The sequence below is a fragment of the Podarcis cretensis genome (genome assembly GCF_951804945.1).
Source record: "Podarcis cretensis genome assembly, chromosome: 18".
Lineage (NCBI taxonomy): Eukaryota > Metazoa > Chordata > Lepidosauria > Squamata > Lacertidae > Podarcis > Podarcis cretensis.
The window spans coordinates 12286305-12302709 of NC_137188.1; the positions used below are offsets into that span (position 1 = coordinate 12286305).

A 16405-nucleotide genomic window follows, 5' to 3' on the forward strand; every position below is an offset into this window, starting at 1 on the left:
CCGCTGGTCTCTGAGCTGCCCCCAAGAGAGGTGAACCCTCACGCTGCCCCACAGGGGCCTGGGACTCGTCCATCCATTCCCAACATCAGAAATGTCTAGGCAACACGATGACCATGTGCATACGCAACGGACAATCTTTTATAGAATTCCTTCAAACCGTAACAAGTCCAAAATGAAATCTTTCATCTCAAAGCCTCTGAAAACCTTTAAATGAAGCGAGGTACCAGACTGTACAGTGGAAGACAAGCTGTGAAGCTTTGTGTATTCAGCAAATATGATGTCCAACACTGAACAGCGATTCCGGATACTGACTACTGTTTCATAGAATTCTTTGGGTGGATGTAGAATTGCTTCATAAACCCATCTTATTTAGAATGAATGTATGTAAATGAAAATATCATAGAATCATAGAATTGGAAGAGACCACAAGGGCCATCGAGTCCAACCCCCTGCCAAATATCAAATGCTGTGGAACAGTGCTCATGTAATGATGTAGTCACCACCTCACTTCATTTAAGGTACCGATAAATGACATCCCACTGCAGCCTCAAACTAAGGCCAGGACAACGACCATTGACATGGGCACCATATATACCCAACGGCAAAGAGGCTCAGAAAAGCAGTCTGTAAAATTGCAGCGATAAGCAGATACCATGCATCATACTCTATCCAATACACAATCAAATAATTGCCGAAATTTAACGGTTTGATGGATTTCCTTGGTTTCGACAGCTAACGGCTCCTCTGGAAGAGGGGGGGTCCAGGTTTCCCCTGCCTCCATAATCCCTTAAGTATAAGGTCACATACTCCTTGCACCTCCAGAAGGTGTGTGATGGCCTGGGATTCAGACTCGGAGGCTGAACCTGAGGGATCCCAGCCTGCACAGGAGTCCCCACCTCCAGAACCAGCTGAGCCGGGGCTGGGGCTTGAGCCTGAGGGGTCCTCACCTGTGCTGGATCCTCAGGTGAGTCTGCTCTGGCTCCTGAGGTGATGGAGGACCCGTTGCCTGCAGGTGCTCCACTCTCAGCCCTGTCAGAGGAAGCTGAGGTTGCCTCTGGGTGTGGTAACCCTCCAGTCTCTCCTGAGCTGCAGAGGCTCAGGGCAGAGAGGCAGAGGGAACTAAGTTCCCGCAGGAGGAGTGCTCGCCTCCAGGCCAGGAGAGGCGAGTCACGTGTGGACCGGGGCCGCCCTATGCCTCGGGGCAGATAAAAGCCAGCCAGCCCCAGTCCCAGGTTGCGGGAGCAACATTGCTGGTAGCCTCTTCCTGCCTGCACCGTGTCCTGCTCTTCTGCCGGAGTTCCTGACCTCACCCGACTCCCTGCCTTGGACCCAGCTTCAGCTTTGACGGACAGCCTCCATACTGTACCCTCGACCTCGGACTGGACTCAGACTTCACCGCACGGTTAACCCTCGGGACCACCACAAGGTGTGAACTTCCACACAATAGGAAGTAGGAGGCAATCAAGGACAACGTACAGTGGTGCCTCGCAAGACGAAATTAATTCGTCTTGCGATTTTTTCGTCTTGCGAAGCACGGACTTTGGAAAAGCTTCAAAAAGCACCAAAGTCTTCAAAAACCTCAAAAAAGGCTACCACACCGCGTGCTATGAGTTGCTCCTCAAAGTGAATGCACGGTTTTAAGAAAAAGGAAACAAACTCGCAAGACAAAGGAAACAAACCTGCAAGACTTTTTCGTCTTGCGAAGCAAGCCCATAGGGAAATCCGTCTTGCGAAGCAACTCAAAAAACGGAAAACCCTTTCGTTTTGCGAGTTTTTCGTCTTCCGAGGCATTCATCTTGCGGGGCACCACTGTACATCCAGGGCCTTCTTAACCATAGGCGTTAGGGGCGTGGGGCGCCCGGTCGCCGGGCTCTCAGGGATGCCAGGCCGAGAGCCCAGGGCCCAAGAGTTGGAGTCCGGGGAACAGCCCGCCTGTCGGAGCGCTGCTGGTGGCTCTCTACCACGAGTTCGGGGGCAAGTGAGCCAGCAAAGCGCTGAGGTGGCCGACTGGCTCTGTCCTCCTGCGTGCCTGGGATTGGCGTAGGGCGACGGAGAGGCCCGCCCAGAGTGCGCTGTCCACCTGATGAGGCGCCCGGCTTAGCACCGCCACCTCACACTCCTCTGTGCCCTGCCTGCATGCCTTGAAGGCCGGCCCAGAGTGCGCTGCCCCCCCCAAAGGTTGACAACTCTGGGCAACCTGGGGGTGGTGGTGACGCAGGGTGGGTTTTTGCACCTCTCATCGATATTTCCATATCTCGATTTTTATCTCTCCAGGCTTCTTTGTCTCTGGCTCTGCGGTCCTCACTCATGTCAGAAAACAGATAACCTTTCGTTCGTCAAGTGCAGATTTGTTTGTATAATGTACCCCTTCAACTGTTTTTTTTTTTAAACTCGCTGTTTTGCTTCTTTAGCTTGGCCATAGAGACCCGAGGGGATTGGCACCCCAACTAGCTGGGCAGCGGAGTAAATCCGCACACTAGGATTTTTCCTTATCAGGCAGAACACACCCCTGAGTCTTAGGACTGTGTTGCAGGGATTTATGTATAGTTTTGGGGGGGGGTTGCCCCTCCAGCAGATATCATGCACATGCAGCCCACTGCCAAAACCAGCACAATCGCTTTTGTGACTTTTGTGATTTGTCCCCACAAAACACTTCATCGCAGTTTCTTCCTATCTATTCAAAGGGCCTCTGCTGCACGATACCAAATGTCAGAATTCACTGATCAATGTATCTATGTACTGGCTCACAGGGGAAAATTTCAGAAATTCCTATAGACAGGTGAGCTCAGCTCCTCAGCAGCCCCTCTGCCTGATTGATAATCCCTGGCATCCTGATACCTGAGGGCCAGACAGGTACAGAAATAACAAACCCAGATGAAGACAAAAGGGTGGGATGAACTTGGCTGGGAAACAAGGAAATGTAAATATCTCTTTTGTTCCACTTGATGGGTGTTTGGTGGAGGGCAAGGGGAACCATGGGGCAGGGTCCAGGATGCTCAGATTCCTGCCACCAGACCTCCCCTTTCATGATGTAACCGTGATGTATGAGTGATGTATTTTGGGGGCTGTAACATGGGGATTAAAGGTAAAGGTAAAGGTACCCCTGCCCGTACGGGCCAGTTGTGTCCGACTCTAGGGTTGTGCGCCCATCTCACTTAAGAGGCCAGGGGCCAGCGCTGTCCGGAGACACTTCCGGGTCACGTGGCCAGCGTGATGAAGCTGCTCTGGCGAGCCGGCACCAGCGCAGCACATGGAAATGCCGTTTACCTTCCCGCTATAAAGCGGTACCTATTTATCTACTTGCACTTAAGGGTGCTTTCGAACTGCTAGGTGGGCAGGAGCTGGGACCGAAAGACGGGAGCTCACCCCGCCGTGGGGATTCGAACCGCTGACCATGCGATTGGCAAGCCCTAGGCGCTGAGGTTTTACCCACAGTGCCACCCGCGTCCCTAACATGGGGATTAGCAGCTAATAAAAGTTTGGGGGCTCTTTTGTTCGGGGCTTCCATCCTGTTCCACCTTGTGGCAGGTGGGAGTCCTGTTGCGACCGTCTTCAATAAAGACCAAGCTGACTGGCTGCTGTTTTGCTCTGGTATTCCTGGCTGGTGTCCTTGGTTTTTTGCCCAAGGGAGTCCTCAGATTTCTCTGTTAACAACTGCCAACCTTGATTTCCCACAACACTCTGCCCATACATACATGCAGGCAGGCAAAACAAGCTGAGAAACAGACCGAGAAGGAAAATAAGGGGTTATTTCCCCCTAACCCCCACCCCATCACCACCAGGGAGGGTCACTTAAAAAACAGAGATCAGCAGACACAACTTTAGCACAGGATATATTTTTCAAAAAAACACAGCAGCCAGGTAAATCCAGTTAGCGACACCCGGGAAAAGAGAGGAGGACAGATGGATACGACAACCACGGAGTCAAAAGACCACAGGCGGCGGGCAGGGGGGCAGACATGGGGCTCTGCAGACAGAAGGCAGGAGGAAGACGGAAGCAGGGTTAAGAATTAAACGGAGTATCCTTACTTCGGTGTGACTGGGGGCCTTCGCCCTGCTCTGCAGAAAAGAACAGCAGGGTTTTTATATACTTTCAGCAAACACATTTCCATAACATTTATATGCTTTCAGCAAAGTGGAACACTACCCCACACAGACATCGCCTTCCCTCCCTCCCGGCCATGACTCAGATTCCATTTCGACAGGCCTTCAATTGTGTTGATTGATCGGTGATTGATTGATTGATTGGCCAGGTTCTGTCCCCGGCACAAGGCGAGTTTTGCGGGGCAATGACACAAACGCACAGACTCCATTCTCTACGCCAGAAGTCTGTCTTCGGACCCCAGGCTGGCCACCCCTTGCTAGTGTTATGAAAATTATAAGGTCTAGGATGTGAAATAAATGTACCAGGCAAACGCATACATAAATAGATAAACCTGTTGAATGGTTTCTTCAAATTTTAGGTTCATTGTTTCACAAGATGTGTATGTCTCTAAGGGCCAGAGCAAATAACATGATCTAGTTTTACAGCTGTGAAGCCATATAGCAGGTGCTGTTAGTAAAGGTAAAGGGACCCCTGACCATTAGGTCCAGTCGTAGCCGACTCTGGGATTGCGGCGCTCGTCTCGCTTTATTGGCCGAGGGAGCTGGCGTACAGCTTCCGGGTCATGTGACCAGCAGGACTAAGCCACTTCTGGCGAACCAGAGCAGTGCATGGAAGCACCGTTCCCCTTCCCACCGGAGCAGTACCTATTTATCTACTTGCACTTTGATGTGCTTTCAAACTGCTAGGTTGGCAGGAGCAGGGACCGAGCAACGGGAGCTCACCCCGTCATTGCGGGGATTCGAACCGCCGACCTTCTGATTGGCAAGCCCTAGGCTCTGTGGTTTAACCCACAGCGCCACCCGCGTCTCTGCAGGTGCTTTTAAGTTGTGGTAATTAAGCTGTTGGGTATGGTATATAAAGAGCATCATGTATCTCTCTCAGTACCCTGGTCATGCTCATTGATATTTTGTAATTTAATTTAATGTCTAGATGGCGCCTAAGCAATTCCCGTTAATTCTTTCAGAGCATATTCCTTCATTTATGCCCTGCGGACCGTTGGAATAAGGCCCCTGGAAGGCTTGAATCTGGCCTCCGGTTCCTGGTTCAACCATATCAACTCCTTGGAAATAGCAGTGCCCTCAGTCTCTGCCCTCTCTCCTCTGTCAAAAGTAGAGATTGTAGATGTCTTGGGGCAGGGGTCTAGCTGTAACGGTGGGCCCTGCAAGTCAACGCTGGTCTTGGGCAGCCCTGTCATGGAGCGGGGAGCTACCTGCGTCGAGAGACACACCTCTCGCTCGCCACACCTGCATGCCACGCACACACAACCGAAATCCATGCCACACAAATCTTTGGACATCTCTGGCCACCAGACGGGGACGACACACGATGACAGACACACACCTCCACGACACAAGCACCACAACCCAGCCTCTCCCGATCTTCTGCCATTTCCTCTGTCCCTCTCGGACCGGGATGGGGAAATATGTGGTGCTGAATGCCCACCAATCCTGGTAAAGGGACCCCTGACCATTAGGTCCAGTCGTGGCCGGCTCTGGGGTTGTGGCGCTCATCTCGCTTTATTGGCCGAGGGAGCCGGCGTACAGCTTCCAGTCATGTGGCCAGCAGGACTAAGCCGCTTCTGGCCAACCAGAGAAGCGCACGGAAACGCCGTTTACCTTCCCGCCGGAGCGGTACCTATTTATCTATTTGCACGTTGACGTGCTTTCGAACGGCTAGGTTGGCAGGAGCAGGGACCGAGCAACGGGAGCTCACCCCGTCATTGTGGGGATTTGAACCGCCAACCTTCCGATCGGCAAGCCCTAGGCTCTGTGGTTTAACCCACAGTGCCACCCGTGTCCCTTGTACCAACCCTGGTAGCCTGGGTTTAATGCTGGGGAGAGCTGGAATCTGGCAACCCAATTCGAACATTCCACCCCTTGACCCGAAGGAAGAGGAACCCCTTTCCTAAAAGAGGAATCGTCTCCATCTCTCCAGGAGAGCAGGAAATGCCTCTTCTCAAGAGCAGGGATAGGGGAACGTACTTAGATGTTGCTGGACTCCATCTCCAAAGGTCAAGGAGTCCGGCAAGATCTGGAGGGACGCAGTGGGTTGCGCACCCCAGCTCTTTGGCCAGGGAAAGGATATCTCGCTTGGACCTCCTGCCACGGACAAGACACTGAAGGAGCAGGAAAGGTCGATAATTACCTTCTCGGTCCCTTTGCCATGCTTTCTCAAGAGAGTACCCTGCAGAGACAATCAATATCACAAATCGATCAATGCGGAAGGGGAAAGGGCGAGCGAGGAAGTTGAGCGAAGGGAGGGCAGGAGGGTGGAAGGAAGGACAGATGGACGGACGAACTGTCATCTCAAGGCTCTCTCCAGGGAGCAGCAAGGCCAGACATGGCATTATTCTCCCTCCCCAAAGACTCCCAGTACCTTTCTGAGCACAATTCAAAGGGTTGGGGCTGACCTTGGAAGCCCTAAATGGCCCAGTAGACCTGAAGGAGCGTCTCCACCCCGGACACCGGGGTCCATCTCCGAGGGCCTTCTGGTGGTTCCCTCCCTGTGAGAAGTGAGGTTACAGGGAACCAGGCAGAGGGCCTTCTCGGTGGTGGCGCCTGCCCTGTGGAACGCCCTCCCATCAGATGTCAAGGAGATAAACAACGATCTGGCTTTTAGAAGACATCTGAAGGCAGCCCTGTTTAGGGAAGTTTTTAATGTTTGAAGTTTTATAGGGAGGGAAAGTACCATTCAAAGTGTTGGTGCTCCCGAGACTTCCGGGTCGGCGCCATCGCCGAATGGCGGACTCCCTCCGAGCTCCGGAGGGAGTCGGCTGGGTAGGGGTCGGGTCCTGCCGTGCCGGCGACGCGGGGACCCTCAAAAACCATGGGCAGAGATGCCCATGGACTTGGTGACTCGGCGGGCACCGTTTGCGCCCCCCCCGACCCGCGAAGGAGCCTTTTTAAAGGCTGCGGAGCGGGTGACGGGGGGTGTGGGGTGTGGTGCTGTGAGTCCAATGCTTCCCCTGCCCAGCGAAGCCGCATGCCATTCGGCGGAGAGCAACGACTTCTTCTTTGAAAATTTCGGATTTGGACTAAAAGGAACAACCCGTGAGTAAATTGATTGGACTTAAAAGGGAAATTTGATCTTTGAATTTGGAGCGAGCGGGGGGAGTGCAAAAAGGAAGTCCGCCCCCCCCCTGTTGTAGATGGCTCAACGCAAGGATTTGACAACTAAGATCGAGAGATGAACTTGTTTACCTGAAAAAAATTTTTAACTTCACGAAGGGAAATTACAATAATTGTGCTGGAGGAGAAGACTGATTTGTGGGAACTAAAATGCAACCCCCCCGGGAACCGGGAACGATCCGCTATGAGAGACTGGTGAAGAGACACAGAAACTTTGACAGCTGCCAAAGTAGCTGTCAAAGCAGGAAAATAAAAGAGAACTTTGTTACGATGGCTTTGCTGGTTAGATTTGTTACAATTTGGACATAAATTATTGGAAATAAAGGCAACAAGTTATTTGACTTTTGGGTCTGATTTTGAAAGAAATTAAGTTACCATATTCCCTCTAGAGGGAGGCTGGGACATTGCAACAGTAGCAGCAAGTGGAAAAATACTATGAATTTGAGCAGGATCTGTTATCTCTTGGGAAAGCTGCAAAAACGAAGCATTATTTTGTCTACAGAGGTTTCTATACTAAAGGAGACAATGGATTTATCTATTGAAGAAAGGAAGGGACTTGACACAAGTTATGTTCCTGAATAACAAAAGCCTCTGTGGAGAACAAGAAGTTTCTGAATTAGAAGGTTTCTGCAGCAGAACAGGAAAAAGCAACCTGAGGAATAAGAGCTGGACCAAATTTGAAGCCGGAGTATTTGGAACATCCAGACTTTAAAAGGACCAAGAAATAGAATTTAAGTTAGACTCTTAAACATAGAGGTCTGGATGGAAGAACAATGACTTTTTCTGAGAGTTTTTTCGAGATTGGACTTTCTGAAATTAAAAGCTATCAAAAGACGGCAAAGTGGAGTTGAGATATAGACGTGGATACACCAGGCTGGCAGTAGACAATGGATGAACTTTGGGGATTGGAACTGGGGAATGGGGGGGGGGGGAGATTTGGAATCCAAAGGCTGTAAAATTATATATTATTTCTTTCTTTTCTTTTTTCATGTTTGTTGTTTGAAAATAGGGGAATTCGTGGAAGGGAAATGGGGTCGATCTTAGGGAATTATATAAAATATAAGGAGAAATGGTTCATTAAGATAAATAAGATAAATTAATTTGGAATAAATGGGTTATTTAAAATTACAAATAAGGTTTTAAAATTTGGGGTAAGAATCTGTGGAATCAATTTAAGGGAAATGGAATACAAGAGGGGGAGGGGGCGGGAAGTCCGGGAAAGATGCCACTGAAACCAAGTGTAAATCGTATTTGTTTTTTCTTTCTTTCTTGCTATCTTTCCTTTTTATTCTGGAAAATTTTTTAATAAATATTATTTAAAAAAAAACAAGTGTTGGTGCTCCCCTTAAAAGCCCTAACTGGCCCAGTACACCTGAAGGAGTGTCTCCACCCCCATCATCCAGCCCGGACACTGAGGTCCAGCTCCAAGGGCCTTTTGGCAGTTCCCTCCCTGCGAGAAGTGAGGTTACAGGGAACCAGGCAGAGGGCCTTCTCGGTGGTGGTGCCCTCCCATCAGATGTCAAGGAGATAAACAACTATCTGACTTTTAGAAGACATCTGAAGGCAACCCTGTATCAGGAAAAATTTAATGTCTAATGTTTAATCTTTTCCCTTCCATATAGACAGTTACATTTGTTACTCAACAATTCTATTCCAGTTCAACAGAACTAGGGGCTGGTTCCCCACACCCAGCATCAATGTCTTTAACCCAAATTACATAAGGTTTTGTTTTATCTGATTTCATCCTCTCTAATACATTCTGCTGTTTAGTCAACCTCTTGCTTGCATTAGGAGAACGCTACCTCTTAAGAGCATGGGAAGGCAAACTGAGACCCGGGGGCCGGATCTGGCCCAATTGCCTTCTAAATTCGGCCCGGAGACGGTCTGGGAATCAGTGTGTTTTGACATGAGTAGAATGAGTGCTTTTGTTTAAACTGCATCTCTGAGTTATGTCTGGGGCCTGCCTGGTGTTTTGACATGAGTAGAATGTGTGCTTTTGTTTAAAATGCATCTCTGGGTTATTTGTGGGGCATAGGAATTCGTTCATTTATTTCCCCCCTTCAAAATATAGTCCAGCCCCCCACAAGGTCTGAGGGACAGTGGACCGGCCCCCTGCTGAAAAAGTTTGCTGGCCCCTGTTCTAAACGAGTCCATCAGCTAGCATCCTGCTATATACAAGGGAATATCCTTTGCTAGCGCGAGTGAGGAAGCATAATATTTAAACAATATATCAACTTCTACTATCCTCAATATTCCCACAGTTAAGGGAATAAGACTTACCAACCCCACCTCTGAAACGGATCACAGGTTATGCAAATGGATACCTGAAGGAGCGTCTCCACCCCCATCATTCTGCCCGGACGCTGAGGTCCAGCGCCGAGGGCCTTCTGGCGGTTCCCTCGCTGCGAGAAGCCAAGTTACAGGGAACCAGGCACAGGGCCTTCTCGGTGGTGGCACCCGCCCTGTGGAACGCCCTCCCACCAGATGTCAAAGAGAAAAATAACTACCAAACTTTTAGAAGACATCTGAAGGATGCCCTGATTAGGGAAGCTTTTAATGTTTAATAGGTTATTGTATTTTAGTATTCTGTTGGAAGCCGCCCAGAGTGGCTGGGGAAACCCAGCCAGATGGGCGGGGTATAAATAATAAATAAATTATTATTATTATTATTATTATTATTATTATTATTATTATTATTATCTTTCCCCCTTTCTCAGGAGGAAAACCAGGTACAGTGGTATCTTGTGTTAAGTACTTAATTCGTTCTGGAGGTCCATTCTTAACTTGAAACTGTTCTTAATCTGAAGCACCACTTTAGCTAATGGGGCCTCCCGCTGCCGCCGCACAATTTCTGTTCTCATCCTGAAGCAAAGTTCTTAACCCGAGGTACTATTTCTGGGTTAGCGGAGTCTGTAACCTGAAGTGTCTGTAACCTGAAGCGTCTGTAACCCGAGGTACCACCGTATCTGCTGGGACAGGGAGAAAGTTTCCACCTAGACGCGACAGCTGGCGCAAAGCAGCTCAGCGACAAGAGGGAAGGATTTTGGGGGTTCACAGAACAAAGGCGTTTTGGGGAAGGGTCGGGAGCAGGGAGAAGATAGAGGCACATTGGAGAAAATAGCCAGCCACCACAGAACGACAGAAAAACCAGCTCAAATTATTCGGGAGGGATTGGGGTTTGGGGTTTGGGGTTGGGGAACTAGACGCAAGGCACAAGGACAGATAGAGACAAACGAAAGACAGACAGGGCTTTCACCTGCCGTACTTACAATCATCTGCCCAGATGAGGGGAGCAATCAGAAAGAACAGCCGTCACGTGAGAATGAGCCTCAGGTCCGCCACAAACCCAACCCGCAACCCCAAACCAACACACAACGCCACGGCAACCCCACACAAAAGAGAAAGCGCAGCGCAACGTCTCCAGGACGCGTGGCCACGGGGCGCCCTCGGGGCGCGGGGTTTGTGTGGGTGCAGAATTGAGCCTGAGCCCCCTAATATTTTTAGGCGTACCCCTGAACCCCTGCCCCTTTGAGGAAAACCCCCCCCCCAGACCGTAAAGGCTGCAGTTTTTCCACCCGCAATTCAGTGTTAGACAAAAGGAAGGCGAGTCAGTTGGAACCACCCCCCCCCCCGAAATCATTGCAGGTCTTATTTCCAAATGCATCATAACTTAAAAAGAAGAGAAAAGAAAGTCAAACGCTATCAGAAATGTCAGCTATGCCCGTTTCACTCTGGCTTTTTAATTAATTTATTTTCTTGCTGTTGTGAAAATGAAGAGATATGGTGGATCCTATTGAAGGGTTTTTTTTTGGGGGGGGGTTAGTCTCATTCTGTACCCCAATAAGGGTGAGAATCTTTTTTTAAATTTTATTTTTTACCAACAACCAAAACACAAACGGTGTCAATGGTATTCAATAATATACTTCTTCAATAATATCATGTTCAAATCAACCCTATGTACACCTTAACACTCCTCCCTCCACAAAGTTTATTTAACTTTTAACACTTTAATTGCCCCAAATTGTTCAAACCTGCCCAAATAATTCAATATCTTCTCAAACCAACCCTCCTCCTTCTCACTGACCTTAAACCCTTTCATTCTCTCTTCACAGTTAAAGGTAAAGGGACCCCTGACCATTAGGTCCAGTCGTGGCCGACTCTGGGGTTGCGACGCTCATCTCTCTTTACTGGCCAAGGGAGCCAGAGTACAGCTTCCGGGTCATGTGGCCAGCAGGACTAAGCCGCTTCTGGTGAACCAGAGCAGCGCACGGAAACGCCGTTTACTTTCCCGCCGGAGCGGGACCTATTTATCTACTTGCACTTTGACGTGCTTTCGAACTGCTAGGTGGGCAGGAGTGGGGACCGAGCGACGGGAGCTCACCCCATCGTGGGGATTCGAACCGCTGACCTTCTGATCAGCAAGTCCTAGGCTCTGTGGTTTAACCCACAATGCCACCCTTTGTGGTTAAGTAGCCACTAATAGCAGTTTCCTCAATTATTTTCCCCACCCCATAACCTTTTTTAAAGCCATCTGGGTTGGTGGTTGCCACTGCTTCCTGTGGCAGAGAGTTCCGCAGGCTTTCTTTATCTGTCCTGAATCTCCCAGTGTCCAGCCTTGTTGGATTCATGGCTTCCAGCGCTCGCAGAAACTCAGAATGGCAGAGCTGGAAGAGACCCCGAGGGTCATCTAATCCGACCCTCTGCATTGCAGGAATCTTTTGCCCGACGTGGAACTCAAACCCACAACCCTGAAATCAGGAGCCTCATTCACTATTGACTGAGCTATCTCCCATTTCTGCACCGGTTTGTGACTTAAAAACAACAACGCATGAATGTCCATGCTGTAAATTTATCCTAGCATACATTTCTGTATGCAATTCCCTGCCCCCAATTAAAAAGCACTTTTTGTTTTTGCAAATCAGTTCCCCCTAATACAGTACTCCGTCTCACTAATATATGCATTTCCCCACACACACTTCTCCCCACAATTTGCATTCTTGTCCAGATTTACTGACTGGGGAACAGCCTTGCAAAATTAATGTATGTACGGATTTTAGTTGCAGTTCCGTTTCTGCCAGAGTACCATTTTGGAAAACTGCAGAACTGGTCAGTTTGCATTTAAAATGTGAACCAAACCAAATTTCTCCTTCCCCTCTGCTCCTCGAGAGATGGTCACCCTCCTTATAAAAGCATCGGCTAAACAAATAGTTGCATCATGTTAACTAACCCACATTTCTTAAACCACGAAACTCAAGGCGGTCTTAGGTCTGCCTCTCAGTTCCTGATATCCCCAAGCATAAATACTATCCCTGCACCAACTTGCAATTTAATTTTTTTTTTTTTAAATCCAGAGCAAAATCTCATATTGTGCACACCCTGTCTCGTGTACGCATTTTTTTCTGCAAGCAATTTCCCCTAATATAGCCCCCCCAAAATTGTTAGCTAATTTCCCCAAATATGTATATTTCCCCTTTAAAGGGTAAAGGGACCCCTGACCATTAGGTCCAGTCGTGACCGACTCTGGGGTTGCGCACTCATCTCACTTTACTGGCCGAGGGAGCCGGCGTACAGCTTCTGGGTCATGTGGCCAGCAGGACTAAGCCGCATCAGAGCACGGAAACGCCGTTTACCTTCCCGCTGGAGCGGTACCTATTTATCTACTTGAACTTTGTGCTAGGTTGCACGAACTGCTAGGTTGGCAGGAGCAGGGACCGAGCAACGGGAGCTCACCCCGTCATTGCGGGGATTCGAACCGCCGACCTTCTGATCGGCAAGTTCTAGGCTCTGTGATTTAACCCACAGCGCCACCACTTTACATAAAGCTTTTTTGTTTTGTTTTACTGCATCACAACATTTGGGTAAGAGTGAGTTTTGTAGGAGTTAGACACGGCTGCAAGTCCCCCAGTGACACTCGAATCCGCCCCCCAAATAACACTGAAAAACAGGATTCCTCCCCAGCCAGCAAATTATTGGGGAGTCGGACAGGTAAAACCCCTCATCTGAACACCTTCACTTATAATCGAAGCTTTCCCTACAAATACGGGGGCTAAAGAGTCTGTCCCCAAAGATACGGGGGTTAGTCCACATCCCACCTGCAATTTACCGTATTTCTTGCTCTATAAGACTCACTTTTCCCCTCCTAAAAAGTAAGAGGAAATGTGTGTGCGTCTTATGGAGCGAATGCAGGCTGCGCAGCTATCCCAGAAGCCAGAACAGCCAGAGGGATCCCTCTTGGTGTTCTGGCTTCTGGGATTCAGAATATTTTTTTTCTTGTTTTCCTCCTCCAGAAACTAGGTGCGTCTTATAGAGGGAAAAATACGGTAATTGTGGGATCTGATGGGAAAGTTCTCTGACCAATGGGAAAACGGAGTTCCGTTCACCCATTCCTGGTCGATCCACAGAGCTGGTGGATTTCTGGAGAGTTTGCAAGCTACCCCCCTGACGTCTAATCGACACCCAGGGCAGTTCTCCTAAATTGTTGAACTTCAGCTCCTGGCAACCCCCCAGGAAGGATGATGGGAGCTGGAGTCTATCTAGAGGACTGCAGTTCCCCCAACTACTGTAGTTTTCGCTCTCTAGGACGCACCAGATGATAAGACGCACCTAGTTTGGGGGGGAGGAAAAAAGCGCGTCCTATGGAGCAGAAAATACGGTAAGTTCTAAGGAGGTAGAGTTCCATACTGCGTGGGAGACGGGGAAGAATGCTTCTTAGACTGAGACGTGAACACCTCTCCTTAGATGGAGAAAGGATTGCCTCTCCCAGGACGTATACTGCCACGGGGGCCAGATTAAATGGACCGGGGGGCCGGATTAGGCCCCCGAAATGGACTTTGTACATGCCCACCTTAGATGCCTCTCCTTAGACCAGCGGTTCTCAACCTGTGGGTCCCCAGATGTTGTTGGACTACAACTCCCATCATCCCCGAGCTCTGGCCTTGCTGGTCGCGCACGTGGTTTGGCACTCACCGTCTGGTCCGTGAGGGGCGGAAGCACGATCGTCTTCTCCATGGTGTTCATGACGAGTTTCCACAGCTCCTTCAGCACTCGCTTGAGGACGGTCTTCTCGCAGATCTTCGCAAAGAGGGTCAGGCTGCCAGAGAAGAAGAAGACGACCGCCAGGGGAAGCAGGTGAGCATCACTCAGGGCCAGATCGGGGAATCTGAGTGAGCGAGCGTGTATTTGTATTTGTTTCTTTGTGTGTGTGTGTGTGTGTTTGTGTTTGAGTGTGGTGGTTGAGTGTGTGTTTGTATGTGTATGTGTATTTGAGTGTGTGTGTATTTGAGTGTGTGTGTATTTGAGTGTGTGTTTGTATGTGTATGTGTGTGTGTATTTGAGTGTGTGTGTTTGAGTGTGTGTGTGTTGTGTGTGTGTGTGTTGTGTGTGTGTATTTGAGTGTGTGTGTTTGAGTGTGTGTTGTGTTTGTATATGTATGTGTGTGTGTATTTGAGTGTGTGTATTTGAGTGTCTGTGTGTGTTGTGTTTGTATGTGTATGTGTGTGTACGTATTTGAGTGTGTGTGTTTGAGTGTGTGTTTGAGTGTGTGTGTGTGTATTTGAGTGTGTGTGTTTGAGTGTATGTTGTGTGTGCGTGTGTTTGAGTGTGTGTGCTTTGTGTGTATGTGTATTTGAGTGTGTGTGTGTGTGTGTGTGTGTGTGTGTGTAAGAGAGAGAGAGAGAGAGAGAGAGAGAGAGAGAGAGAGAGAGAGAACCAGCCGGACCAGGCGTTCCAGAAAGACTGGAAGAAAATTATGTTACATTCGGAAGACAACTGTAAACAGTTAACATCCCTAGTAGGGTTGTAAGTAGTTTCGAAAGGATGAAATCATCATTTATTACTAAACACAGTTCATCAAGTAATTTTATGAGGATATAATTTAACAGGGATAAGAAATATCGGAAAATGCAGGATATTGAGATTAAATTTGAAAACCATTTGTCGGGGAGTCACAGCCTTATTTAAGCAGTGGCGTAGCGTGGGTTGTCAGTACCCGGGGCAAGGCAAGTAATTTGCGCCCCCTAACCCATGGATTTGCGCCCCCTAACCCTACCCCTAACCCTAACCCCCAGATGTTGCGCCCGGTGCGGCCGCCCCCCTACACCCCCCACGCTACGCCACTGTATTTAAGCCAAATGTTTTCTCTGTGCAAAGTACTGTATTTTTTGCTCTATAAGACTCACTTTTTCCTCTATAAGACTCACTTTTTCCCTCCTTAAAAGTAAGGGGAAATGTGTGTGCGTCTTATGGAGCGAATGCAGGCTGCGCAGCTATCCCAGAAGCCAGAACAGCAAGAGGGATTGCTGCTTTCACTGCGCAGCGATCCCTCTTCCTGTTCTGGCTTCTGAGAGTCAGAATATTTTTTTTCTTGTTTTCCTCCTCCAAAAACTAGGTGCGTCTTGTGGTCTGGTGCGTCTTATAGAGTGAAAAATACGGTATGTTGTCGTGCAAGAAAACATCTATAAAAACCAATAAAAATTATTATTATTAAAAAACAAAACAAAAGCCACACGCATGCTGCCATAGACTGAACCTGTGGTCCTAGACCTCAGCATCTATGGCATTGCCACTCACTTGCTATCAAGGAGGTCCATGATGGGCTGCAAGACGTTGTCGGCATCTTGGGCGACGCTGCTGCAAGCGCTGGCCGGCACGTTGCCTGTGCCCTTCACCTGACTCAGAATGTCCCCCATCTGCTTCACGCAGTCCTCGATGTGCGGCTGGAAACTTGGGGGTGAGGAGATAATAATAAGAATTTAGAGAAGTGAGGTTGCAGGGAACCAGGAAGTGGGCCTTCTCGGTGGTGGCGCCCTCCCGCCAGATGTCAAGGAAATAAACAGCTATCTGAGTTTTAGAAGACATCTGAAGGCAGCCCTGTTTAGGGAAGCTTTTAATGTCTGGTGTTTTATTGTGTTTTTAATATCCATATGGTACCTTCCCTGCCCACAGACTGTCTCTCCAGAATGGTGCATGCTCTGGTTATCTCCCTCTTGGACTACTGTCATGCGCTCTCCGTGGGGCTGCCTTTGAAGGTGACCTGGAAACTGCAACTTATCCAGAATGAGGCAGCTAGACTGGGGACTGGGAGCGGCTGCCGAGACCATATAACACCAGTCATGAAAGACCTACATTGGCTCCTGGGATGTTTCTGAGCACAATTCAAAGTGTTGGTGCTGAC

At 49.0% G+C, this 16405-nt stretch overlaps 1 protein-coding gene across 2 annotated transcripts in view; it reads right to left on the bottom strand.

Moving 5' to 3' along the window:
- The window catches only part of LOC307206947 (protein unc-13 homolog A), a 123658-nt gene that overhangs the window by 16032 nt on the left and 91221 nt on the right, over positions 1–16405 (bottom strand). For both annotated transcript variants that reach the window (XM_079960460.1, XM_079960459.1), the window contains 2 exons: positions 15802–15954; positions 14200–14323 (listed from right to left, as the gene is read on the bottom strand). In XM_079960460.1, coding sequence (XP_079816586.1) covers positions 14200–14323; positions 15802–15954 — 277 coding nt within the window. The remainder of the gene's footprint in view (positions 1–14199; positions 14324–15801; positions 15955–16405) is intronic.